The sequence below is a fragment of the Clarias gariepinus genome, chromosome 2 (assembly GCF_024256425.1).
Source record: "Clarias gariepinus isolate MV-2021 ecotype Netherlands chromosome 2, CGAR_prim_01v2, whole genome shotgun sequence".
In the NCBI taxonomy this organism is placed as follows: Eukaryota; Metazoa; Chordata; class Actinopteri; order Siluriformes; family Clariidae; genus Clarias; species Clarias gariepinus.
The window spans coordinates 45,075,899-45,102,500 of NC_071101.1; the positions used below are offsets into that span (position 1 = coordinate 45,075,899).

At 43.5% G+C, this 26,602-nt stretch overlaps 1 protein-coding gene across 7 annotated transcripts in view; it reads right to left on the reverse strand.

The window, feature by feature from the left end:
- Positions 1 to 809: 809 nt before the first annotated feature.
- dtnba (dystrobrevin, beta a) overlaps positions 810 to 26,602 on the reverse strand; it is a 32,305-nt gene continuing 6,512 nt past the window's right edge. For 3 of the 7 annotated variants that reach the window (XM_053482192.1, XM_053482201.1, XM_053482210.1), the window contains exons 2-21: positions 22,778 to 22,826; positions 18,272 to 18,339; positions 16,803 to 16,883; positions 16,289 to 16,502; positions 15,473 to 15,558; positions 15,171 to 15,325; positions 14,956 to 15,061; positions 14,313 to 14,479; positions 12,292 to 12,416; positions 12,036 to 12,110; positions 11,513 to 11,599; positions 11,254 to 11,344; positions 11,077 to 11,150; positions 8,788 to 8,901; positions 8,324 to 8,420; positions 8,079 to 8,099; positions 7,276 to 7,450; positions 6,653 to 6,742; positions 6,470 to 6,520; positions 810 to 3,786 (exon numbers count right to left, since the gene is read on the reverse strand). In XM_053482192.1, the coding sequence (XP_053338167.1) occupies positions 3,698 to 3,786; positions 6,470 to 6,520; positions 6,653 to 6,742; positions 7,276 to 7,450; positions 8,079 to 8,099; positions 8,324 to 8,420; positions 8,788 to 8,901; positions 11,077 to 11,150; positions 11,254 to 11,344; positions 11,513 to 11,599; positions 12,036 to 12,110; positions 12,292 to 12,416; positions 14,313 to 14,479; positions 14,956 to 15,061; positions 15,171 to 15,325; positions 15,473 to 15,558; positions 16,289 to 16,502; positions 16,803 to 16,883; positions 18,272 to 18,338 (1,965 nt within the window). In that variant the 5' untranslated portion in view covers position 18,339; positions 22,778 to 22,826 and the 3' untranslated portion in view covers positions 810 to 3,697. Of the gene's footprint in view, positions 3,787 to 6,469; positions 6,521 to 6,652; positions 6,743 to 7,275; positions 7,451 to 8,078; positions 8,100 to 8,323; positions 8,421 to 8,787; positions 8,902 to 11,076; positions 11,151 to 11,253; positions 11,345 to 11,512; positions 11,600 to 12,035; positions 12,111 to 12,291; positions 12,417 to 14,312; positions 14,480 to 14,955; positions 15,062 to 15,170; positions 15,326 to 15,472; positions 15,559 to 16,288; positions 16,503 to 16,802; positions 16,884 to 18,271; positions 18,366 to 22,777; positions 22,827 to 26,602 lie in introns of those variants that run through there. The other 4 variants (XM_053482217.1, XM_053482237.1, XM_053482227.1 and 1 more) reach the window with 4 other exon arrangements.

Below are 26,602 nucleotides of genomic sequence, written 5' to 3' on the forward strand. Positions count from 1 at the left end.
ATCTCCTCGAGAGCGAATTAGAAAAAAAACTAAACCCATAACAGTTTTTCTCTCTCTTTTGCTCATTTTTATTAAAATGTGCACACAAATTGGTGAGTGGTTTTACAAAACTCTGCACAGGATTTAATAAAAAAGGGTGAACATGTTAGAAATAAATTATTTTAAAAAAACTCAGAGTCTGGGTCTGAGATTAAATTTAACAAAAAAAAAAGTGGCTTTTAGATTGTCTACGGCAAACAATAAGAGATTTATGTATCATGAACAAAAGTACAGGAATAATGTGTGTGTGGGAGAGTTCTTAAACAGCTGTTCATACAAGTGGTAACATTTTATAAAAATCATCACAATTTCTATAAACCACAGAGTTTTATTTCATAATCGCTCGGCAGTGAACACTCTAAGGCACTTTTCCTGTCTGTTTTTTTCCCCCAAAACAAAATATTGGATTTTAAATTCCAACATAAAAATGATCTGCACAAAAAAAAAAAAACACAAATACAAACATGCATTTAAAACCAATCAAGCAAATTATATTGGAAATAAAAAGTGTAGATTTTAAAAAGTGTAATTTGAAGACTTAAATTTTTTTGTTGTTGTCATCAGAAAATTTTGTTTAAAGCACACCATGATTGTCTGAATAATTCTTATACTATATATATATATATATATTGCAATTGAGAGTGGGAAAAATATCACGAGGAGACGTCTTATCTTAATGGGGACCAAGTGTCCCCATAACGCCAGGTTTACCTGACAAGTTTGACTTTGTGAGGATGTTTATATGTAAAAAAGACAAAAAAAAAAAAGCCTCCCCTAATTTTTTTATTTGGTTGTGCCAGTTAAGGCTGTGGTTAGATTTAGGCGTCGTATAACATAATTTTTGGTAATTAAAAAGTCCTTATAAGTATAGTTATACAAGAAAAATGTGTGTGTGTGTGAGAGAGAGAGAAACAGCACAATTCTACTAAAAAGAAAAAAAGGCACAGCTGTTTTGTTTGTTTGCTTGTTTATATAAAACTGAGGAAACACACACACACACACACACTCACACAAGAAACATTGCAAGACATTTTGGCAGAATTTATGTGCGATAATTTTTTTTTTTCACCTTTATACACAGGGTAAAGGCTAAAAATACATTTCCCACAATCCCACTTGGGACTCGGGTAAAAAGTCAGCTTCATTATAATGACAATCCAGCATTATGTACTCACACACACACACACACACACACATACACAAATGCACATGTATAAAAAATACACAGCACAGCAGGTCAGATGTGTGTGTGTGTGTGTGTGTGTACACACAGAGGCATCATGGGTAAGGGTCCTCTTAAGGACACATATACGTATATTCAGTCCTCGTCCTTCTTGTCTGTACCTAAAATAAAGTTCTATAAAACTAAATCATCTCTAACTTCAATATTTACACAAAAGCGAGCTTAAAGGAGGCAGTCCACGATCATCAGAGGGCTCGTTTTCCAAACACTGCGTTCCAAACCCAAGGCAGGCCGAGATCTCGTCTCCAACACAGACAGACAGACAGCAGCGCGTTCAATATTTTACTGATAGTTTCGAACCAGCACTAATAAAATTTCTTCAGTTATGCTAACTCTGTCGCTAAATTGTCCTCACTTTTTCTAGCTAGCTAAGAGCGCTCTCGTGCTCTCCGTTTGAACAGAACCTTTGTTGCGTGGTCTCTATTTCAGGCCACGTCTGAGAAAACCATTTGACTCTGAATCGACTCACAGCACGAAGTCAACTCAATTGAGACAGTGGTCTTCTCCGAGTCTTTCTAAGAAATGAGTTCAAGTGATAAAATGCTCGACTCGCCGCAGGATGTGAACTCTAGTAAGGGAGTAATTCCAATCGGAATAGACTCACAGTATCACGTGAACCATAGAGTGTTCACGTAAGTCTCAAGTAAGTGATCTCAAGCGCGAAAGTGATTTGACTTTGAATCGACTCACTGCATCAGATCAACTGTAGTAAGAAAGCCTTCTGAGTCTGAATGAACCAGTTTGATCATCGCAAGAAAGTATTTCGCTTTGGATTCGACTCACTGCCGGGAGTGACCCGAAAAAACATTTCTATTCTGAAACTTTCTTTAGGAAGTGATCCCCAATGTGAAAGTGTTGTGACTCAGAATCGACTCGCTGAATGAAACCATTCTGACTCTATATCAACCAGTTTGACTCTGGCAAGAAAATGTTTCGACTCGGAATCGACTCACTGCTGGAAGTGAGCCTAGAGAGAAAGCAATTTGACTCGGAAGTGACTCTCTTAAAGAACTCACCTCCAGTGCGAATGACTCGGAATTGACTAACTGCATAGAGTCAACTCTGGTGAGAAACCGTTCTGACTCTTAATGAACCAGTTTGCCTCCGGATCGACTTGCCTGAAGTGAACTCTGGTGGTAAAAACGATTCGGCTATGAATCGACTCACTGCAGATCGTCCAGCCATACTGAGAATGCCTTTTGAATCTTAATCGACTCGCGGCACGGAGTCAACGCTAATGAGAAAGCGTCTCGACTCGGAATCGACTCACTGCAGGAGGTGCTGTGATCACTTGCTTTGACCAGAGACTAATCTGGAGCGCTGCAGAAATGCCATGTGGACCAAAGAATAAATAAAGAAAATACACTGACAAGTTTTTATCCAGTTATTTATAGAAATAAACCATTTATTAGCACCAGCTCCATGTTCTCCATGCTTTACTACTTGGTTAAAAAAAAAAAAATGTTTAGCTTTTATTTACTTATTCCAGAACATATGATTTAACAGGGACGTCTTCAGCTCTAAACGACGCCTCGGACATCACGTTAAACCAATCGAAATAATTCATTCAGATGGATTAATAGGCGTGAAAGCACACTAAGAGTAGTCTTGTGTTCAGCACCAGAACGTAGCTGCCACTAGATCAAAATACGTTTTCAAGTAAAGACAAACACGATCAGTGAGAAACACGGCGCTGATTTCCTGTTAACTCGCTGCCCGGAAAAAAAACGGGTCGATCTAAAACAGAACTCGGACGAAGGCAAGCCCTGGACTAATATATATATATTTTAAAAAATGATTTAGTCTGAAACTAGGTTTCGCTTATTTGGCTGGAGCCCAAAGATTTACGACCATGAAGATCTCCTCCGACATGTACACCTCTGAGAGCTTAAAGGCTGTCCGATGCAAATAAATAAAACCGCAAACACGTCGCAAATAAAGAAAAAGAAAATAAATTAACACGGTTCCGTCGTGTGGTTCCTTAAACACAGCACACGCTAAGCAAATCTCTCTTTACCCACCCGACGCGTCTGACCTGCACGACTCTCTCAGCACTTTCTCTCTAACCTTCCTCAACTTTCCCACCTCAACCCTCCATCATCCGTCCTTCACAACATCCTCAGCACCATCACTCACAAGCGTCTCCCCGTCCCCTCGAACGTCCGCAGTCCAAAACGGGATGCCTGATATCAGTAGTTTATTTTTATTTTTTTTTTAACTCTAACTAAAATCAATCATGCGAAATCAAACTGAGCTTATTAACGAAACAGCCTTTTAGCAAAAAAACAAATCAAAACTAATCAGAAAACAAATAAAACTGCATGATCTTCCATTCAAAGATTATAATCATGTATAAACAGCGGCTCTTGAAGATCCAGATCATCATTTTCACGTGTCTCTTCATCATCATCATCATCATCGTGAGAGCGGTGCGTGAGCGGAGCGCTTCACGTCTCTGGGTGGAGTCTGATGAGCGACTGCTCTCACCTGGCCAACCGCCGTACCTGAAACGACAACGGATTGGTATCAAGAAATCATCTGTCAAACTTTAGGCCACGCCCCCTAGCTGAATATTACTCACATCAAAGCATAAGCTGGAAATAAAAGTTTTGTTTTGTTTTTACTAGATAACACCTAAACACCTCATCAAAACCTGACTTCAAAGCAAAATTGTGTCGATTTCTTTTTGTGCTGGAGCCCGTAGATGAACAAGAAAAAAATAATAAGAAGAAGAAAAGGAAAAACAATAAACTTTGACAATACACAGTCTGAGACGCTTGCTATTACCAGCTGGCTTAATCTGGGAAAACAACAATGAAATCAGAAGCAAAGAAGTACAATTCCACAAAAGCAGCTTTTGTTAGTTAAAACACCCTGCAAGAAGTAAACTCCAGTGAGAAAACCTCTTTGGCTCTGAATCGTTTCCCTGCTGAAAGTGAACTCGAGTGAGGAAGCGAATCGACTCGCAATCGACCCACTGCACAAAGTGATCCAGAACCAACAAGGAACCCGACTCTGCATGAAGCGAACAAGCGAGAAGAAACGTTTGACGCTAATCAAATCAATGCAGGAAGTGAACTCTAAGTTGACTCTAAGTTGACTCATTCCAAGCAGTGAACTTAAGCGAGGAAGCGACTCCGCATGGTGTAAACTCTAGAAATAAAAAACTTCCGATTTTGAGTCAACCCAATGCAGGAAGTGAACTCGAGGAAAGAAGCGATTTGACTAAGAATCGAGTCACTAAGAAAAAGGGGATTTGAGCGAGGATATGATTCAACTCATTTGAGAAAGTGAACTTGAGTAAGGAACTGATTAAACTTGGAATCGACTTACTCCAGGGAGTGAGGAGGAGAACTGACTTATAATCAAATCACTGCAGGGAGAGAACTCGAGTGAGGCAGTGATTCAAATTGAAATTGATTCACTGCAAGAAGTGAACTCAATTAAAGAAGTGATTTGACTCGGAATCGAGTCACCACAGGAAGTAACCTCGATTAAACATGAATTTGACTTCCATACAGGAGTTGAACTCGATTGAAGCAGTGAGTCGATTAAGAATTGAGTCAATCCAGGAAGCAAACTCGAGTGAGGAATCGATTCAAATTGAAATGGCCCCCCATACCCGAAAGTAAACCCGAAGCAGTTCAACTTAATAATGACGTACTACACGAAGTGACCTCAAGAGGGGATGGATAGAGGGAAAACGAACTGTTGCAACTCGGATAATGAGGTTCCAGACGTACTGTGAAAGGAACACAAGACGTGTCGCTCTAATTGCTCTTGTTCAATCGGGTCCGACTCTTCGTGACCCCCTGGACCACAGCAGGCCAGGCTTTCCTAGATGCTGTCCAAGGATCCTGGAGGGGAACGCCAATTAGCCTAATTGCAGGTCTTTGGACTGTTGGAGGAAACCAGAGTACCTGGAGGAAACCCACCAAGCACGGGGAGAACATGCAAACTCCATGCACACAGACCCGACACAGGAATCGAACTCAGGACCTCAGGACAGTGCTAACTACTGTGCCGCCGTTCCGATTAGCGCCTAAATGAAAAATGCGCTTCATACCACACCGCTGTGTTTAAACTCTAAACAGATTAACGAGACAGACCGTGTCCTATACAGTATCATATAATATAATATAATGAGGCGGTTCACAGTCAGGCCTGGACTATAAAGCGCAGACAGGAAGTAAGGAAAAAAAAAGATCACTCGACTTCCTACACAACCTCCGAGTGCTCGTAAACAGCTCCCTCAGTGATACTAACCAGTAATTAAAGCATAATGAGCTCTCTAACACACACACTAGCTATAGGCTGTAAACATCACAGCGCAGGTTTAACTACACTACCGTCTGCAAGCAGCAGGACACTTAATTAGAAACGAATCAATAACCGGCGAGGTTAAGGAGCAGAACGTTCGCTTGATATTAAACATCTGACATGGATTTAGTCCAAGTTCTCCTGGCAGTTTTTCTTTTAAAAACTTTTGGCCCAACAGTGTTAAGAGTTTGAATATTGTGCACATCGATCGATACGTGTTTGCTCACGTTATCAGGGTTAAGACACGTCACGATTTAATTTTAGTGAAAATAGGAAAATTAAGACTGTTTGTGGTTTTGCTCTGCAGGATGGCAAGCAGTCGGTCGCCTGTTTTCGTTCAGTCGAATGAATCCCGATCTTATTCGAGTCACATGACCTCATACTGGAGACGTATCCGATCTAGGACCGTATGTGAAACTGAAAAGCATCTGATTTGTGCGTTCACACAGCCCGAAAAAAAATCGGATCTTTTTTTTTTTTTTTTTTTTACTGAATTGTCACTTCAAACTGTCGGCCTAAAGTCCTGCTTTGACTCGAACGCCTCTTGTATAAACATGATTTCTTTATTCTACACAGACTAAAAAAGAAGTCAAACACAGACTTTAACGGTGCAGTTAATTTTAAAAGACAGCCCCCTGGAGCACAGACAGAGTACTGCGGCTATTAATGAACCGCGGTATCTCATAATATTAGTGTTATACAGTGATACAGTGAGAAACAGAGGAAGAGAGAAAGAGAGAGAGGGGGGGGTGAAAGAGATGAAGTGAAACAGATGGAAAGAGAGAAGGAGTGAGAAACAGAAGGAGAGATGGAGTGAAATAGACCAATAGTTGTCATAGTGTGTATGTACAGTGTGGAGGTGTGTACCTCTGTCTCTCCCGTTCTGCAGTCTCTCATCTTCCTCCACCATGTCTTCCTCTACACACACACACACACACACACACACACACACACACACACAACGCAGAGGTGAGATGCTTCATGATTAAAACCCCTCAGCGTGGGTCTTAAAAGTTATATGTGTGTGTGTGTGTGTGTGTGTTTTCCTACCAGTGTGCAGCTCCTTGACTAAGGAGGACATGGTGTTGGTGATGGAGTCGGCTGCCACCAGAAGGTCGTTCCTCAGGTTCCTGCGTGCTCCTGAAACCCACAGAGAGAGAGAGAGAGAGAGAGAGAGAGAGAGAGAGAGAGTCAGTCAGTGGGAGAGGAAGAAAGATTGAGAGAGACAGAGAGAGACAGTGACAGATGGACACAGACAGTGTGTGAGAGAAAGTGTAAGTAAGAAACTGAGAGACACAGTAGGAGAGAGACAGTGAGAGACAGAAAGGGAGAAAGATACACAGGAAAAAAAGAGCGACAGAGAGATACAGGAAAGAAGAACAAGAGAGATACAAGGACAGACAGACGGTGAGATACAGCAAGAGAGAGAGAGACAAGGTGAGACAGACAGCTACAAACAGTGAGACAGCAAGAGGGACAGACAGAGTGCAATCAGGAGAAGAACACAGGGAGTGAGACAGAGACAGCGGGAGTGAGACAGTGTGAGGGAGAGAGTGGCGGCAAGAGAGACATACAGAGTGAGACAGTGAGAAAGCAGGTGGGACAGAGCAAGTGAGACATTTAGACAAAGTGTGAGACAGCGAGGCACTTCTGCATGCTTCTGTTCCTCTCACCGTGAGCGAAAGCCTCGCACACGTCTCCGCCCACTCCGGCAAGAGAGTCCTGAGGCACCTGGGAGGGGGCGTGGCCTGTGTGCGTAGGGGTGGAGCCAGTGGAGCGGACGGGCATGGGGATTGGACGAGAGGCAGCGTGGCTGGGAGAGCTCTGAGGAGTGCCTGCTGCCTGGGCCTTGGACACGCAACACCACACACACACACACACACACACCATTATACACTGCAATAGGGTGTTTATTACATAAGAGCACTTACACAGAGCTGAAGAACACAGACGTGCCTGAATCATCTGCTAAAATACTAACACTCTTACACACACACACTTGCACTCGCTCTCACATACCCACACACACTCTCTGTTGCGCACACTCGCTCGCTCTCGCGCACACACTCGCTCGCTCTCGCGCACACACTCGCTCGCTCTCGCACACACACACTCGCTCACTCTCGCACACACACACTCGCTCACTCTCGCACACACACACTCGCTCACTCTCGCACACACACACTCGCTCACTCTCGCACACACACACTCGCTCACTCTCGCACACACACACTCGCTCACTCTCGCGCACACACACTCGCTCACTCTCGCGCACACACACTCGCTCACTCTCGCGCACACACACTCGCTCACTCTCGCGCACACACACTCGCTCACTCTCGCGCACACACACTCGCTCGCTCTCGCGCACACACACTCGCTCGCTCTCGCGCACACACACTCGCTCGTTCTCGCGCACACACACTCGCTCGTTCTCGTGCACACACACTCACATACAAAGTTTGAGGAAACTTACTGCCTGTTTCTGCTCCTCTTCCTACACCATGCAGGAGAAAGGCAGAAGAAGAAAAAGAAGAACAAAATAAGAAGTGAGAGGAAAAACGAGTGAAGGAGACGAGAGCGATCGAGTGTGTTATACAGGGGAGTGTGAGAGGAAGAACAGGGGGGAGAGAGAGAGAGAGAGAGAACAAGAAAAGAGGAAGAGAGATACTGCCCTCTAGTGCCTATAGTGTGTGTGTGTGTGTGTGTGTGTGTGTTTACCTTCAGTAGTTTCATCAGTCCCTCTAGCTGCACCATGAGCTCTCTCCTGCTCTCCTGCAGAGCCGACATCCTCTGTTCCAGTTCATCCTTCCTCTGCCTACACACACACACACACACACACACACAGTTAAAAAATAAAAAACACAGTCTAAGGAAAAAAATAAATCATCAGAAGTGGTGTGATAAAGTGAGAGAGAGAAGGAGAAACAGAGAGAGAGAGAGTTTATATTGGTTTCCAATAGTTGTTGTTTATGTGAGTGGGTGTGAGTGTGTGTATAAGTGTGAGTGTGAGCGCGCAAGTGTGTGTGCGCACGAGTGTGTGCGAGTATGTATGTGAGTGTGTGCGGGAGTGTGAGTGTGTGAGAGTATGTGTGAGTTTGTGCGAGAGAGTGTGTAAGTGTGAGACAGAGTGTGTGAGTGTGTGTGAGAGAGAGAGTGTGTGCGTGTGTGCGTGTGTGTGAGACCTGAGCAGCCGCAGTTCAGCCAGCAGTGTGGGGTTCTGCTGAGCTTTCTCCGGACTGGGCTGGGACACCTGCTCGTGCTCCACACGCAGACGCTGGATCTCCTGCAGGATCTCTCTGTGCACACACACACACACACACACACGCATGCACGTACGCACGCACACATACACGCACACACATACACGCACACACATACACGCACAGAAAAGTAAGGAATGAAACACTGTGTGTCACTGCTGCAGTTAAAGAGAACACTTCGGCAAAACGAATGTAAGTATTTATCAAACCAATAAAACACATTTAAATCTGAAAGAAAGTCTGAACAGTGTGTGTGTGTGTGTGTGTGTGTGTGTTTTCAGTGTGTAGTGTGATGTGTGCCAAGTGTGTGTGTGTGTTCAGTGTGTGTGTAGTGTATGTGTGTGTGTGTGTAGTGTATGTGTGTGTGTGTGTGTGTGTGTGGTGTGTGTGTGTGTGATGTGTTTGTGTGTGTGTGTGGTGTGTGTGTGTGTAGTGTGCGTGTTGTGTGTGATGTGTGTAGTGTTTGTGTGATGTGTTTGTGTGTATGTTGTGTGTATTGTGTGTGCGTAGTGGGTGTGTGTGATGTGTGTGTGATGTGTGTGATGTGTGTGTGTGTGTATTCAGTGTGTGTGTGTGTGTATTCAGTGTGTGTGTGTGTATTCAGTGTGTGTGTATTCAGTGTGTGTGTGTGTGTGATGTGTGTGTGTATTCAGTGTGTGTGTGTGTGTGATGTGTGTGTGTGTGATGTGTGTGTGTGATGTGTGTGTGTGTGATGTGTGTGTGTGATGTGTGTGTGTGATGTGTGTGTATTCAGTGTGTGTGTGTGTGTGTGTGTGTGTATTCAGTGTGTGTGTGTGTGTGTGTGTATTCAGTGTGTGTGTGTGATGTGTGTGTGTGTATTCAGTGTGTGTGTGTGTATTCAGTGTGTGTGTATTCAGTGTGTGTGTGTGTATTCAGTGTGTGTGTATTCAGTGTGTGTGTGTGTATTCAGTGTGTGTGTGTGTATTCAGTGTGTGTGTGATGTGTGTGTGTGTGTATTCAGTGTGTGTGTGTGATGTGTGTGTATTCAGTGTGTGTGTGTGATGTGTGTGTATTCAGTGTGTGTGTGTGATGTGTGTGTGTGTGTGTGTGATGTGTGTGTGTGTGATGTGTGTGTGTGTATTCAGTGTGTGTGTGTGTGTGTGTGTGTGTATTCAGTGTGTGTGTGTGTATTCAGTGTGTGTGTGTGTGTGTGTATTCAGTGTGTGTGTGTGTGTGTGTGTATTCAGTGTGTGTGTGTGTGTGTGTGATGTGTGTGTGTGAGTGTGTGTGTGTGTGTGTGTGATGTGTGTGTGTGAGTGTGTGATGTGTGTGTGTGAGTGTGTGATGTGTGTGTGTGTATTCAGTGTGTGTATTCAGTGTGTGTATTCAGTGTGTGTGTGTGTGTGTATTCAGTGTGTGTGTGTGTGTGTGTGTGATGTGTGTGTGTGTGTGTGTGTGTATTCAGTGTGTGTGTGTGTATTCAGTGTGTGTGTGTGTATTCAGTGTGTGTGTGTGTATTCAGTGTGTGTGTGTGTGTGTTCAGTGTGTGTGTGTGTGTTCAGTGTGTGTGTGTGTGTTCAGTGTGTGTGTGTGTGTATTCAGTGTGTGTGTGTGATGTGTGTGTGTGTATTCAGTGTGTGTGTGTGATGTGTGTGTGATGTGTGTATTCAGTGTGTGTGTGATGTGTGTGTGATGTGTGTATTCAGTGTGTGTGTGATGTGTGTGTGTATTCAGTGTGTGTGTGTGTATTCAGTGTGTGTGTGTGTATTCAGTGTGTGTGTGTGTATTCAGTGTGTGTGTGTGTATTCAGTGTGTGTGTGTGTGTGTGTGATCAGTGTGTGTGTGTGTGTGTGTGTGATGTGTGTGTGTGATGTGTGTGTGTGTGTGTGTGTATTCAGTGTGTGTGTGTGTATTCAGTGTGTGTGTGTGTATTCAGTGTGTGTGTGTGTATTCAGTGTGTGTGTGTGTGTATTCAGTGTGTGTGTGTGTGTGTTCAGTGTGTGTGTGTGTGTATTCAGTGTGTGTGTGTGATGTGTGTGTGTGTATTCAGTGTGTGTGTGTGATGTGTGTGTGATGTGTGTATTCAGTGTGTGTGTGATGTGTGTGTGATGTGTGTATTCAGTGTGTGTGTGATGTGTGTGTGTGTGTGTGTATTCAGTGTGTGTGTGTGTATTCAGTGTGTGTGTGTGTATTCAGTGTGTGTGTGTGTGTGTGTGTATTCAGTGTGTGTGTGTGTGTGTGTGTGTGTACCTGTTCTTCTGCTCCAGCTGTGCTATGAGCTGCCGCTGGTTCTTGTTGGTGTCGAAGCCGAGCTGATCAGCCCTCTGAGGAAACACCGAGAGGTGAAAGGTCAGTGCCCCATCGTGCCCCATCGTTTCCATGGTAACAAGGTTCAAAGTGTGTGTAAAACAAGGGTGCAGGTCTTACAGCATTGTTGCCGTGCTCCGACGCTAGCCGAGCTGTGTATCGCGCGATTAGCTTGTGTTCCTCATCCATTCGGCTGGGGCTGTCCAGAGCACTACACACACACACACACACACACTCTAAATGATCTGGGTTCAAAAATCCATCATGTGTACCTCCCATGTTCATTAACTGTCAGTGTATGTCTCACACACACACACACACACACACACACACACACACACACACACACACACACACACACACACACACACAATCTCACCGTGGACTCGACTGCAGTTTGTTCACATAAGCTGCAATCAATGTGTGTTCCTCGTTTAGACGCTGAGCAGCAGCTATACCCTGCACCCTACACACACACACACACGCACACACACACACACACACACACACACACACACACACACACACACACACACACACACAATTCCGGACAAACACAATATGAAGTGAAAAACAGCAGACACACACAAGGAGGTGAGTAAACAGGATGAATGACACACAGCATGTAGTACAAATGCAAATGTGTGTGTGTGTGTGTGTGTGTGTGTGTGTGAGATTATTAACACAAACATTAACCAGTGGGTGAGAACACAAACCAAACAGTAACACGATACACACTCATTCTCACTCTCTCTATCCCTGTAGGAATGATTAACTGTGATGATGATGATGTGTGTGTGTGTGTGTGTGTGTGTGTGTGTGTGTGTGTTTTCACGCCATTGTCACCTCGGTCATGTACTTCTGTACTATGCTGTAAAGAATGCATTTACAGGTTATCTTACCTTTGGTTGGGGGTGGAGCTTACACAAGGGGGCGCCGCTGAGACAGTCAGGTTGTTTGGAACAGGGCGGGGTGGTCTGGGGAGAAACACACACACACACACACACACACACACACACACACACACAGTCTTAAAATATATACAGAAACTCCAGAGGTACTTTTATGCAACAAGGATATATATATATATATATATATATATATATTGAGAGAGGGAGACAGAATAACACACACACACACACACACACACACACACACATGATGTTTGAGAGGTCGAGTGGTCTCTCCGGGTCCTCGGGGTAGATGGGGTGAGAGGGCTCTCGGCTCGGGACACAGCCAAATGATTTACTAATGGCGCGGCCCAACTTCTTAGCAGGAGATTTCTACAACACACACACACACACACACACACACACACACCATCGTAATCATCATCAAACAAACCAAAGAAAAAGATTCCTAGGAGGGAGGAACTTTTGATAAACAGGGTTCTCCTATATATTGGCACCCCTAGTGAATCCTTATTATTGCATCTTGACTGTAAATAACTTTTACACTTAAACACTGTGATAACACCAACACTGTAATAATAACAATGTAATAATGTAATAACGTCCTCATACTATGGAGCTCCTTCAGGTGATGATTACTATGGATTATAATAGACTAACAAATTAGTGAATTATAATAGACTACTATGGATAATAACACTAATTAATTGTTATAGAGCATTGATGTAACAGATTATGCATTATAATAGACAGTAATGGATAGCTATGGATTATAATAAACTATTGGATTACTATGGATTAAAATAAACTGTACTAGTTGGCTATGGATTATAATAAACTATAATAGATAATAATGGATCACTATGGATTATAATAAACTGACGGATTACTATGTAATATAATAGATTATAATGAATCACTATGAATTATAATAAACTGTAATGGATCACTGTGAATTATAATAGACTGTAATGGATCACTATGAATTATAATAAACTGTAATGGATCACTATGAATTATAATAGACTGTAATGGATCACTATGGATTATAATATACTGTAATGGATCACTATGGATTACAATAGACTGTAATGAATCACTTATGGATTATAATATACTGTAATGGATCACTATGAATTATAATAAACTGTAATGGATCACTGTGGCTTATAATAAAACTGTAAGGGATCACTGTGGATTATAATAAACTGTAATGGATCACTATGGATTATAATAAACTGTAAGGGATCACAATAGACTGTAATGAATCACTTATGGATTACAACAGACTATAATGGATCACTTATGGATTATAATAAACTGTAATGGATCACTATGGATTATAATAGACTGTAATGGATCACTATGAATTATAATAAACTGTAATGGATCACTATAGATTATAATAGACTGTAATGGATCACTATGGATTATAATAGACTGTAATGGATCACTGTGGATTATAATAAACTGTAATGGATCACTATGGATTATAATAGACTGTAACGATCACTATGGATTATAATAAACTGTAACGATCACTATGGATTATAATAAACTGTAATGGATCACTATGGATTATAATAAACTGTAAGGGATCACAATAGACTGTAATGGATCACTATGGATTACAATAGACTATAATGGATCACTTATGGATTATAATAAACTGTAATGGATCACTATGGATTATAATAGACTGTAACGATCACTATGGATTATAATAAACTGTAACGATCACTATGGATTATAATAAACTGTAATGGATCACTATGGATTATAATAGACTATAATAGATTACTTTGTAATATAACAGATTATAATGGTTTACAATAAACTGTAATTGATTACTGTGGATTATAACATACTGAAATGGGTTTTAATAGACAGTAATGGATTAAATTGGATTAAAATATTGCAAGAGACTACAAGGACTGTAATAAATCCTACTGAATGCCAGTGGATTATGGTAAATATTAGTGGATTATAACACAATTTAATAAATGACCAATAATTTTAATAAATTACAATAAGTAGTAATTGATTGCAATAGATTATAGTAAATTGTAATTGACAAAAAATTATTGTAACGGATTATTGTATGATTACAATTTAATATGTTATAGTAATAATAATAATAATAACAATAATAATACACTGTAAATATGATTGGATTATAGTGGATTAAAACTAATCCAAATGGATTACAATGTATTTTAAGAGGCTGTACTGGATTTATCTGGACTGTAATGAGTAGTGGAGCCTCACCCAGGACGAGTGCTCCTTCATTTGGTGCTGGTTGCTATGGTTGCCGCTGGCATGGCCACGCCAATAGCAGGTCTGACACAGCTGGTAGTTAAAGCACTGCTGGCAGCGGTACCGAAAACCCAGCATGTTCTCACCGCGGCAGTACGAACAGCTGACCGGGTGTAAGACTGGGGAGAGAGAGAGAGAGAACGGGGTGAGAAAGAGAGAGAGAGAGAGAACGGTGTGAGAAAGAGAGAGAGAGAACGGGGTGAGAAAGAGAGAGAGAGAGAGAGCAAGGAAGAGTGAGAAAGAGCAGCACCAAAATAAAGACAGACAGACAGAGCAAGAGAGAAACAAGCATGTATGCAAAGAAGATAAAAAGACAGAAAAAGACAGAGAGAGGCGGAATGAGTGAGACACGGAAGCAAGTGAAAAAGTGAAAGAGAGCAAGAAAAAGACAGAGTCAGAGTTTCTAATGTGTTTTTGATTAATAAAAAAAACTGAAACAGTCTTATGGGATCAGTTTGTGTGTGTGTTTGTAAGAGAAACAAGAGAGAGACAGAACAAGAGAAAGAAAAAGTGAGAGAGACAGAGCGAGAGAGAGACAGAAAGAGCGAGAGAGAGACAGAGCAAGAGAGAGAGACAGAAAGAGCGAGAGATCTACCGTTCTCCACATTAGCAATGCGGTGCATGAGGGGTAACCAGACGAGACACTGAGGAGGAGAATCGGCCATCACCGTGTCTAGAAACATGTTCAACATCACCTTTTTCTGTTCAACACACACACACACACACACACCAATATTTTAGCCTTTATGTATCCGGGAATACTTACATCATCATGTATTCGTGTGTGTGTGTGTGTGTGTGTGTGTGTACCTGCTGTGGGAAGCAGGAGCGTGCGAAGTGCTGCGTGTAGCCAAAGGACGGACCCTCGAACACGGCGGACGGCAGTTTCAGCGCCTCCATCAGGAAGAGGTCGAACTTGGACAGAGTCATCGCTCCGTTAGCGTCTGCGATCTGAGAGAAAATATCTAACACACACACATACACACTTCATATACAACCACGGTATCTTCCAAATAAACACATAAATATATATATAGTAATGTAGTGTTTGTTGAAGGTGTGCACTAGGGGGCGATGTTGTATCACAGACGACATGAAGGAAACACACTCACAGCGCAGTTTATCCACGATCTTCCCTCCGCACAGGATCGCCAGCATGACCTTCACGGAGAACACCGTCACACTGCCCTGGCCCTCACTGCACAACACACACAGTTCACAGAGGAACACATTACATTACACACCGAATATGCTTTTTATTCAACTGTTGCTTCTTTTTACAGAACTTCAATCTTCCAGGACCGTATGAACCTGATATATAATGTTTATAAGGAGTGGAAGTGTGGACCACAAGAACATCTGGATTATAACTAAAGATGGCAGAAACACTGATAGTTACTTTTCACACTTATTTGACTTCAAAACCAATTTTTTTTTTAAAGATGTTAATTCATTTATTTTTGCATTTGTGTCCAGTATGATAGGAACACATTTTTTTGCCAAGTTTGTTAAAAAAATATATTAAACCTGTATATTAATAAATTCATGATATTATAGAATCGCAATACAAATGGAATCAAGGCCTACATATTGTGATAATATTGTATGATGATTATGGAAAGCCATTAGGGTCAAACATGGCCACCTAATTAATTTGTGTTAAAAAAATTAGTACCGCGTTAAGATTTCTAAATGAATCCCATATATTAGCGTGTTACTATCGACAGCCCTTTAACAATGTTTAAATAGTTTAGAGCGCCACCTGTAGGATTATAGAGGAACTTCCACATTCTACCACATCAAATGCAAACTTGTGTATATGAATGAAAAAAATATTCGCAAAAGGACTCGGTACATGAATCGCCAGACAAAAGTGGCACGATATCACCAAATAGATTTTTTTTCCTATTAAATACGCGTAAGCAGACCCGTCGTGTGCGGCGAGGAGGAAGTTGAGCAGCAGGCTGATGCTCTGCTGGACGTTGATCTGGTAGGTGGTGGGCAGACGCTTGTTGAGCTGGTAGAAGATGGACGAGACGATGGTCTCCAGCCGGGACACGCTCAGCTCGGTGTTGTGCTCCAACGTGTTCAGGCCGTTGTCCCGAAACGCCTCGATCATGTTCCACACGTCCACCAGGTGCACTGAAACGGTCAACAGCTCTCAGAAGGTGCATTAATCCAATTACAGCCCTATTCTAAGCTCCGCCCCATACGACATACAGGAACTTGTGAGAAGTCCATATAAGGACGTTAAAACAAACAAACAAGCCTTCCAGCCTGGAAATTGGGTTCCTAAGCTTGTCTTTCCATCCACTTAATACACTTTTCAAAAAACATTGTTTTAATTTTTATGACCACAGTTTACAAGCGTTATAAAGTCGCTTAAGAATTTCCCCAAAGTCCCAAAACATCAGTGCCGTGTTGGTTTGTGCTCGTACTCACGGTTGCATTTCTTCTGGACGAAGCGGAGTTTGCAGGCCGTGCGATACGTAGAGAGACGGATCAAGTCGAAATTCTGCGCTTCTGAAACAACCCATGTTAAAATGTAGTTAAAATCATTGTACAATGAAAACAGATCTTGTAACAGGCAGGTCAGAGCTTACAGAGGTGCTCAGACAGTGGTGACGCCAGTGTTATAAAATCTTCTTCTTTGTCTTGGGGCTGTTCCCTTTCAGGGGTCGCCACAGCGAATCATTTGCCTCCATCTAACCCTATCCTCTGCATCCTCTTCTCTCACACCAACTAACTTCATTTCCTTTCTCACTGCATCCATAAATCTCCTCTTTGGTCTTCCTCTAGACCTCCTGCCTGGCAGTTCCAACCTCAGCCTCCTTCTACTGATATATTCACAATCTCTCCTCTGAACATGTCCAAAACACCTCAATCTGGCCTCTCTGACTTTATCTCCAAAACATCTAACATGGGTTGTCCCTCTGATAAACTTATTCTTGATCCTATCCATCCTTGTCACTCCCAAGGAGAACATCAACATCTTCAGCTCTGCTACCTCCAACTCTGTCTCCTGTCTTTTCTTCAGCGCCACTGTCTCTAAGCTGTAGAGCATCGCTGGTCTCACCACTGTCCTGTACACCTTTCCTTTCATTCTCTCCGATTCTTCTCTTTTATCGCACAACACACCTGACACTTTTCTCCACCTATTCCAACCTGCCTGTACCCGCCTCTTCACCTCCTTTTCACACTCTCCATTACTCTGGACCGTTGACCCTAAGTACTTAAAGTCCTGCACGTTCTTTACCTCTGCTCCCTGTATCCTCACCGTTCCTCTTGGGTTCCTCTCATTCACACAGATGTATTCCGTCTTTCTGCAGCTAACCTTCATTCCTCTGCTTTCCAGAGCATACCTCCACCTCTACAAATTTTCCTCCACCTGTTTCCTGCTCTCGCTACAAACCACAATGTCATCTGCAAACATCTGGTCTAGTGTTATAAAAGATAAAAGATATAAAAATGTCCACTAGAGGGCGAATCTGAAACCGTATCAGTTTTCTCCATCAACAGGTGTATCAAGGTCATGCAAACTTCTCAACAAGCACACCGTTTCTCATTGATGCTTTTAAAGTCAAGTTTTAAATTAAGCAATAAATAAACAAACTATATACTGTAAAATAAATAAAATAAAATACATTTTGATGACTTTGGAATCAAATTTTTTGCTCCTTTTCAGTCAAAATGAAACTTAAATCAGTCAGCTTATCAGTTGTTCAGTTTTATAACACCAGGGTCGTTCGAGTCAAAGCGGGACTTTTGATTGTACAGTATTACAGAAGACAGTTATAAGAGTAAAAACTGCCTTTATTTCTCTATATAATCACCTGCTACACTAATGAACATCATCTTATCATGAACATCATGTTAGAGAACATTTGAAAAAGCAGGTGAGAAACACTCACTCATCTCGGTGAAGATCTGCCTCTTGTCGGCCATCATCCTTCCTCTCCTCCCTCCGTCTTCAATCATGCTGAGAGGAACAACAAAAAACAACATATAACGTACAGGTAATAACCATGTCAGAGTCATAGATTAAAGGAATATTAATTAAAATAGTATAATTCACACAGCAGCTCTGATCTAAGGAAGGAGTCTCCAGTGTCGGAGCCAGAGATGGCCAAGGTTTAAAAGTACAAGGCCTTCATTTACGTGTGTACAGAATGAATTCCTGCTGCAAAAACTACAAAAGACGAGGAGACCAACGGCACTGATGAGGTTCATCTGATCCGTGTACGCTGTATCCCAGGCACGGAACGATTCTGTTCTCATGGACCAAAATGAACCAGGCTTTGGGGTCAATGACCTCGGTGACCTCAGTGACCTTCCACCTCTGGTACTACAGTGTAACTATACACGGAACAAAAAGGATCATCGTGAAACATCGTGTAATGAAAACTTCCTGTGGCACAAGAGGAATAAAACATTTGTGGTATGAGAACGTTAGAATTAACTTCGCCTCATCGCACCGTACTGTCGTTGATCGCTTCTCGTGTTTTATTACTGATGTCATCGACTAACAGGTATGTCACAGTACAGTAGGTGTGATTGACGGAACTGTTTATACTTTATACAACCTGAGCACATGAATACACAGAGAAAAATATGACCCTGTGTGCGTGTGTGTGTGTGTGTGTGTGTGTGTGTAGTGCTGTGGATCTGTATCCCTCACTGAGGGTTTAGTGATTCCTGGCATTAATCATTAACAACGGTGTAAATGAACCGGTTTCGTGTTGGAGCTCGACACACTGAAGGCCTTCATCTCACACTCACACCAGCACACGGCCCGGCTTTTCTGAGAAACTGCTCGGTGAGAAATCTGTACTCCACACACACACACACACACACACACACACACACACACACACACACACATTCCTGAGGGGATTTAAGAGTCTTCCAAGAGCTTTTCTTATAATCACTAGAGACAAAGGAGCACACAACTGCATTGTGAAACACACACACACACACACACACACACTCACACACACACACACACACACACTTCAATCACTGACCTTCACTTATCATTTATTCAGCTTTCCATCACAAAGTCAAAATTCACATTGAACTCAAACCCTGCTGACACACACACACACACACACACACACGAAACACACACTGTCAGTGTGTGTATGACGAATTCATTCGGGATTGAAAAAGGGGGACTTGTGACTGCGTCCTACGTCATGGCTGAACTCTGGATCCTGATTGGTCAGACGGAGTTAGCAGTCGGAGCTAATAAAGGAGAAAAGGAATGAGCTCAGTTACGTGACGTTAAAAGTAGATTTAACTGCACTGTGCAACGCGTACTCGAGAACAGATTGCTGTGGAGGAATTAAACACTTCTAGGTTCGGGGAACGTAGCGGACGTCAGCGCGTTAGCCGTGACTCCGCTGGTGTGGACTGTTTTCCTCATTCGCAGCTACACCAGCGGAGCGGCTCACTGAGTCACATGTCCTGGAATCTCCCTCGCTCTCATTCCAGTGCTCTGTAACCCACAGCAACCAACAACTGAGATTTCCATCCCCTCATAATTAGCGCTCATTAGCCACCAGATGCTAACGGCTCTGGCGCGACAGTTCTAGTTCAGTCATAAACTAGGAACAGGAACGTACGTGAAGTACAGTGGGGTAAAAAAGTGTTTAGTCAGCCACCAATTGTGCAAGTTCTCCCAGTTAAAAAGATGAGAGAGGCCTGTAAATCTCATCATAGGTATACCTCAACTATGAGGGAGAAAATAAGAAAAAAATCCAGATAAACACATTCGAGGATTTTTAAGGAATTTATTTGCAAATTATGGTGGAAAATAAGTATTTGGTCAACAACAAAATTTCATCTCAATACTTTGTTGGTCCAACGTTTTCTGTACGTCTCCACAAGGTGTTCACACACTGTTGCTGGTATTTTGGCCCGTTCCTCCATGCAGATCTCCTCTAGAGCAGTGATGGTTTGGGGCTGTCGCTGGGAAACACGGACTTTTAACTTCCTCTAAAGATTTTCTATGGGGTTGGGATCTGGAGACTGGCTAGGCCACTCCAGGACCTTAAAATGCTTCTTATGAAGCCACTCCTTCATTCCCCAGACGGGGGTTTCATTGAAACATTGTCATGCTGAAAGATCCAGCTACGTTTCATCTTCAATGCCCTTGCTGATGGAAGGAGGTTTTTACTCGAAATCTTACGATACATGGCCCCATTCATTCTTTCCTTTACACGGATCAGTCGTCCTGGTCCCTTTGCAGATAGACAGCCCCAAAGCATGATGTTTCCACCCCCATGCTTCACAGTAGGTATGGTGTTCTTTGGATGCAACTCATCATTCTTTCTTTTCCAAACACGAAGTGCTATTTTGGTTTCATCTGACCATATGACAATCTCCCAATCCTCTTCTGGATCATCCAAATGCTCTCGATCAAACCTCAGACGGGCCTGGACGTGTACTGGCTTAAGCAGGGGGACACGTCTGGCACTGCAGGATTCAAGTCCCTGGCGGAGCAGAGTGTTACTGATGGTAGCTTTTGTTACTTTGGTCCCAGCTCTCTGCAGGTCATTCACTACAGTAGGTCCCCCGTGTGGTTCTGTGATTTGTGCTCATAGTTCTTGTGATCTTTTTGACCCCACGGGTGAGATCTTGCGTGGAGCCCCAGATCGAGGGAGATTATCAGTGGTCTTGTATGTCTTCTATTTTCTAATAATTGCTCCCACAGTTGATTTCTTCACACCAAGCTGCCTGTGGCCTGTGTATCTGCCAGTCACAGTGAGTGAGGAAGGAGGCGTGGCCTGTGTATCTGTCAGTCACAGTCAGTGAGGAAGGAGGCGTGGCCTGTGTATCTGTCAGTCACAGTCAGTGAGGAAGGAGGCGTGGCCTGTGTATCTGCCAGTCACAGTGAGTAAGAAGGAGGCGTGGCCTGTGTATCTGCCAGTCACAGTGAGTGAGGAAGGAGGCGTGGCCTGTGTATCTGTCAGTCACAGTGAGTGAGGAAGGAGGCGTGGCCTGTGTATCTGTCAGTCACAGTGAGTGAGTAAGGAGGCGTGGCCTGTGTATCTGTCAGTCACAGTCAGTGAGGAAGGAGGCGTGGCCTGTGTATCTGTCAGTCACAGTCAGTGAGGAAGGAGGCGTGGCCTGTGTATCTGTCAGTCACAGTCAGTGAGGAAGGAGGCGTGGCCTGTGTATCTGTCAGTCACAGTCAGTGAGGAAGGAGGCGTGGCCTGTGTATCTGTCAGTCACAGTCAGTGAGGAAGGAGGCGTGGCCTGTGTATCTGTCAGTCACAGTGAGTGAGGAAGGAGGCGTGGCCTGTGTATCTGTCAGTCACAGTGAGTGAGGAAGGAGGCGTGGCCTGTGTATCTGTCAGTCACAGTGAGTGAGGAAGGAGGCGTGGCCTGTGTATCTGTCAGTCACAGTCAGTGAGGAAGGAGGCGTGGCCTGTGTATCTGTCAGTCACAGTCAGTGAGGAAGGAGGCGTGGCCTGTGTATCTGTCAGTCACAGTCAGTGAGGAAGGAGGCGTGGCCTGTGTATCTGTCAGTCACAGTCAGTGAGGAAGGAGGCGTGGCCTGTGTATCTGTCAGTCACAGTCAGTGAGGAAGGAGGCGTGGTCTGTGTATCTGTCAGTCACAGTCAGTGAGGAAGGAGGCGTGGCCTGTGTATCTGTCAGTCACAGTCAGTGAGGAAGGAGGCGTGGCCCGTGTATCTGTCAGTCACAGTCAGTGAGGAAGGAGGCGTGGCCCGTGTATCTGTCAGTCACAGTCAGTGAGGAAGGAGGCGTGGCCCGTGTATCTGTCAGTCACAGTCAGTGAGGAAGGAGGCGTGGCCCGTGTATCTGTCAGTCACAGTGAGTGAGGAAGGAGGCGTGGCCCGTGTATCTGTCAGTCACAGTGAGTGAGGAAGGAGGCGTGGCCCGTGTATCTGTCAGTCACAGTGAGTGAGGAAGGAGGCGTGGCCCGTGTATCTGTCAGTCACAGTCAGTGAGGAAGGAGGCGTGGCCCGTGTATCTGTCAGTCACAGTCAGTGAGGAAGGAGGCATGGCCTGTGTATCTGTTCATATCATCACTCCATGTCACACGGTCACTTTAAGAGTAAGGAGCTGTGCTAAAGTTTTACAGGTGTGCGGTTCACTCAAGTGTAAATGAAACAGTCTGGGAACAATATGTACAAAACAAACACACTGACACACAAGCTGCAAATTAGAACTCAGCGCCCGCACACACACACACACACACACACACACACACACAGAGAGAAAATCCCATCCCAGCTGCTGATAATTCTTGTGTGAACAAGCACAGCTGACATTGAGTAAACAAGCCAAAAAGCAAACTAAATACTCACACACTCACTTACACACACACTTACACACACTCACACACTCCTTGGTAAACTAGGCACTTTGTATGCATTTAGATTTCTTACCTTTTTAGTGACGGGAGTTCCAACTAGTGCAAAGGGGCCAGTGTGAGCTCTGAAAAGAAGAAGATGTCCACAACACACACACACACACACGCACGCACACACACACACACACACACACACACACAGAAAGAATATTATCACAAGCTGATGTGAAACTTTCACACACAGAGTAAAACGCAGTCAGCTGCAGTTCCTAGTCCAAGTGATAACGTGGACCAGCTTGTACGTGTTGTGATGATAATTAAACACAAACGCAGCCCTGACTCTGTAAACAAGACATAAATAAAGTGGTGCGGACCGAACCACAACACACCGCTCCAGCCAATCAGCAGCAGGCGCTGCGTTCATGCTTGATAAATTTGAATATAAATATTCACCAGGTTGCCGAGTTGTTAGCAGTGTTGGGTGTAACGCGTTAGAGTACTTGGGTTACTTTTTTGATGTAACGAGTAACCTAATCGCTAACCTAATACCCCTAATCTCACCTCTGCGGTTTGACTATGTGAGGGCCGACGCGCGGGAAGATGGAAACCTAATCACAGCGCCAAAACTCGCGGTGAATTATGATGAATTAGCTACTTAAGTAACGGCCCCCAACACTGATTGTTAGTGTCGCCACCTAGAATTTTGAAAAATCAAGTTGATAAGGAAGCGCCAGCTGAAATGATACTGATATGAAATGAGGAAAAGGGGCGGGGCTTCAGGACAGGTTAGTTAATGCCATAGACTGTATAAAAAAAAGAACAGGTTTTCTGAAGAGCGGTTTGGAAGCTCAACTCTGGACGTCGCCATCTTGGTGTTAATTTCTGTTGTAGACTTGCTTTTGAAGCCAGCTCCTAGTGGTCATTCAAGGAACTACACACATTATCTGGACTTGGTATTTAGGGCGTCCCTTGGTAAAATTCTCAATCATTTTTAGTTTTATAAGGACATGCTCTGTGAGTAAATTTGACTCATCTGTTCTGTGAATTAAAATAAGAGAGGTGGATGAGCGACGCAAAACGAAACACGAAAAGAAACCTAACGAGGACGGAGACGTGACCGAGGCGTCATTTTTTTTCCGTCATCTTTTCACCCACGTGGCAAAGTCTGCCGAAGGACACTGAAGGATTTAATCTCACTGACAAGCAGACCGCCCACGCAGACTTCCTGTCAAGTCGAAACATCAATCTCTTTCACAAACACACACACACACACACTCATATCTATATATCTATCTATCTATATCTATATACACACACACACAGACTGTGATTATGAGGACATCCGTCAATTTGCTATTATTTTTGTCTCATTTAGCATAGACATTTTTTTCTAAACCATTTAGAGAAGCGTTTACACGAGAAATGAGGTCATGGTGAACAACCTCGGTCGTCTGAAACCACAACTTTCCACTGTGGAATCTGTAACTTGTAAATTCTGCACACAGCTGACGGGAAAGTACGACGCTCCCGCGACTTCATTTCTGAGTTGCGCAGTCAGGTTTCATTCACTCGTTTTAACGCCGTTGAATGTGGAAGGTTTCAAGAGCAACCGTGTCGCTTCGCGGTTAGTGCAAAAGTAATGGCGCCCTATAAAAAGCAGCGTGTCTGCGGTAGCTGGGCCGCGTCCCCGGAACATTCACAGACTGGACACAGTTTTTTTCTGTGTAAGAAGTAAAAAGTTTACGCACTTTTTACATTTTTGCTCATCAACATTGTCACGAGTATGAAGAAAAAGGACATTTGATGAGTTCCGGTCCTCACAATGTCTACAATACAGGAACACACACACACACACACACACATATATATATATATATAAAGCAATGTTGAGTCAGACTGAAAGTGGAAACTATGTCACTGCGAAACCACCTGACACTGTCTGGCACTCACACACATGCATGAGTACGCGCACACACACGCACACGCACACACACACGCACACATATAAATAACCAAGTCTTAATATATTCATAGAAAACAGAAAAAGAGAGAGAACTTTTTTTGGGGCTGGTTGCTTTGGTGGACCCGAGAGAGAGAGAGAGAGAGAGAGAGAGAGACTGATGGGAGAGGGCACGAGATAAACAGAAACAGAAGATAAATAAGAGAGAGAGAGAGAGACTGGAGGAAGGGAGGGAGGGAGGGACAGCAGGGTGGGTGATGGAAATGTGCGTTAACCCTGAGCTGCTATTCCTGTCCACGCCCCCCTAAACCACATGACCTGAACAACAGCTGAACCTACTCTCATTCTTCACTCACTCTCTCCATCACTCTCTTAAACACAGAACTATTACATAAGGCCACCATAGAAGGAGTGTCCACAGGAGTGTCCACCTACACACACACACACGGGTGTATCACGTCCCGAGTGTCCATGTGTATTTTAACACTGTGACATATTTACGCACATGCGTACGTGTGTGTGTGTGTGTGGGGCCAGTTTTAGCAGTACAGCAGATGGTTGTCAGTGTTGGTCGATGACACGCTGCTGTCTCACACACACACACAAAGTTTCTACGTGCTCGCCATCTACACCCCGCAGCGCCGCTGCGTTCCGATTGTTGATTAATTCTTTCTGCTAGCAGCGCAGGGTCACATGTGCTTGTTAACGCGCTGCGCTATCGTTTCCATAGCAACACACTCACTTGGGCTACGTTTACACTGCAGGTCTCGATGACCAATTCTGATTTGTTGCCTATATCAGATTTTGACCGTCTGTTTACACGTTTGTTCAACTAGGACTCATATCCGATACACGTGTTTACACTTGTCATACAATCTGAAACATCGCGCATACTTAAAGGGAGGTACACTAACCAAGATAGACGGAGGGGGTCTGGGTTCTTTTCCTTTTTCATGTCACCTGCGATGTTATAATTCCACACGCACTTCCACCGGAGAATAACATTACGTCATTAAACCGCGAAAAAGTCGCAGTTTTAATGTCGTACAAAACTCCGATCGTACGGAAATCGGATCTGTCTATTTACGCGACAATCACATTAGCACATATCTGATTTATATCTGATTTATTTCCCCATATGAAGGAGGCCTGAAACCGATCTCGAAATATCGGAATGCATGCGTTTTTTTCCCGTTTACACGGACATAGAACATATCCGATTTGTGAGCAAAAAATCTGAATTGGGTCAGATTTACCCGACAGTATAAACGTAGCCTTGTACATGTTCAGTGCCCCAGATACACCTCTGACCTTAAAGGTCATTTCTTTTCCTTTGCTCTCTCTCTCTCTCTCTCTGATATTATTGTTCAGGAGTTTAGAAAAACCTGTTGTGACAACGTGACTAAACTCACATCTGCTACGCTAAAAACGACTGACAGCGACACATGCGAGCGCTTGTACATCAGCACATAGCAACCACTCACACACACACACGCGCATTCCTCAGCTTGTGCGCCTCTAATGAGTTATCCTACAGCACTCCAGCGAGGCCTACAAAACTCCCACGCACGTCACGTCACGTCACACTATGTCACGTCAACTCATCCACCGGGTTAAACCTCCCACTCGCTCCACCTGAGAGAATAAACTGTGAATGTAAAGGTGAAGGGATCAGACGCGTGGGTCAGTCACCTGAGAGACGGAGAGAAAGAGGTCAGACAGAACACCATCACCGGGTCAGAGACAGAGAAAAAGAAAGAATAAGGAAGGCAAGAAAGCGAAAAAGAAAAAACATCATAAGGGAGGAAGGAAGAAGAGAGGGTGGAAGTAAATAAGGAAAAAAGAAAAGAGCATTTTGGAGGAAAGAAATGGAGGAAAAATGCAGAATGGAAGAAAGAATAAGGAAGAAAGGAAAGCAGAAAAAAGAAAAAACAAAGAAAG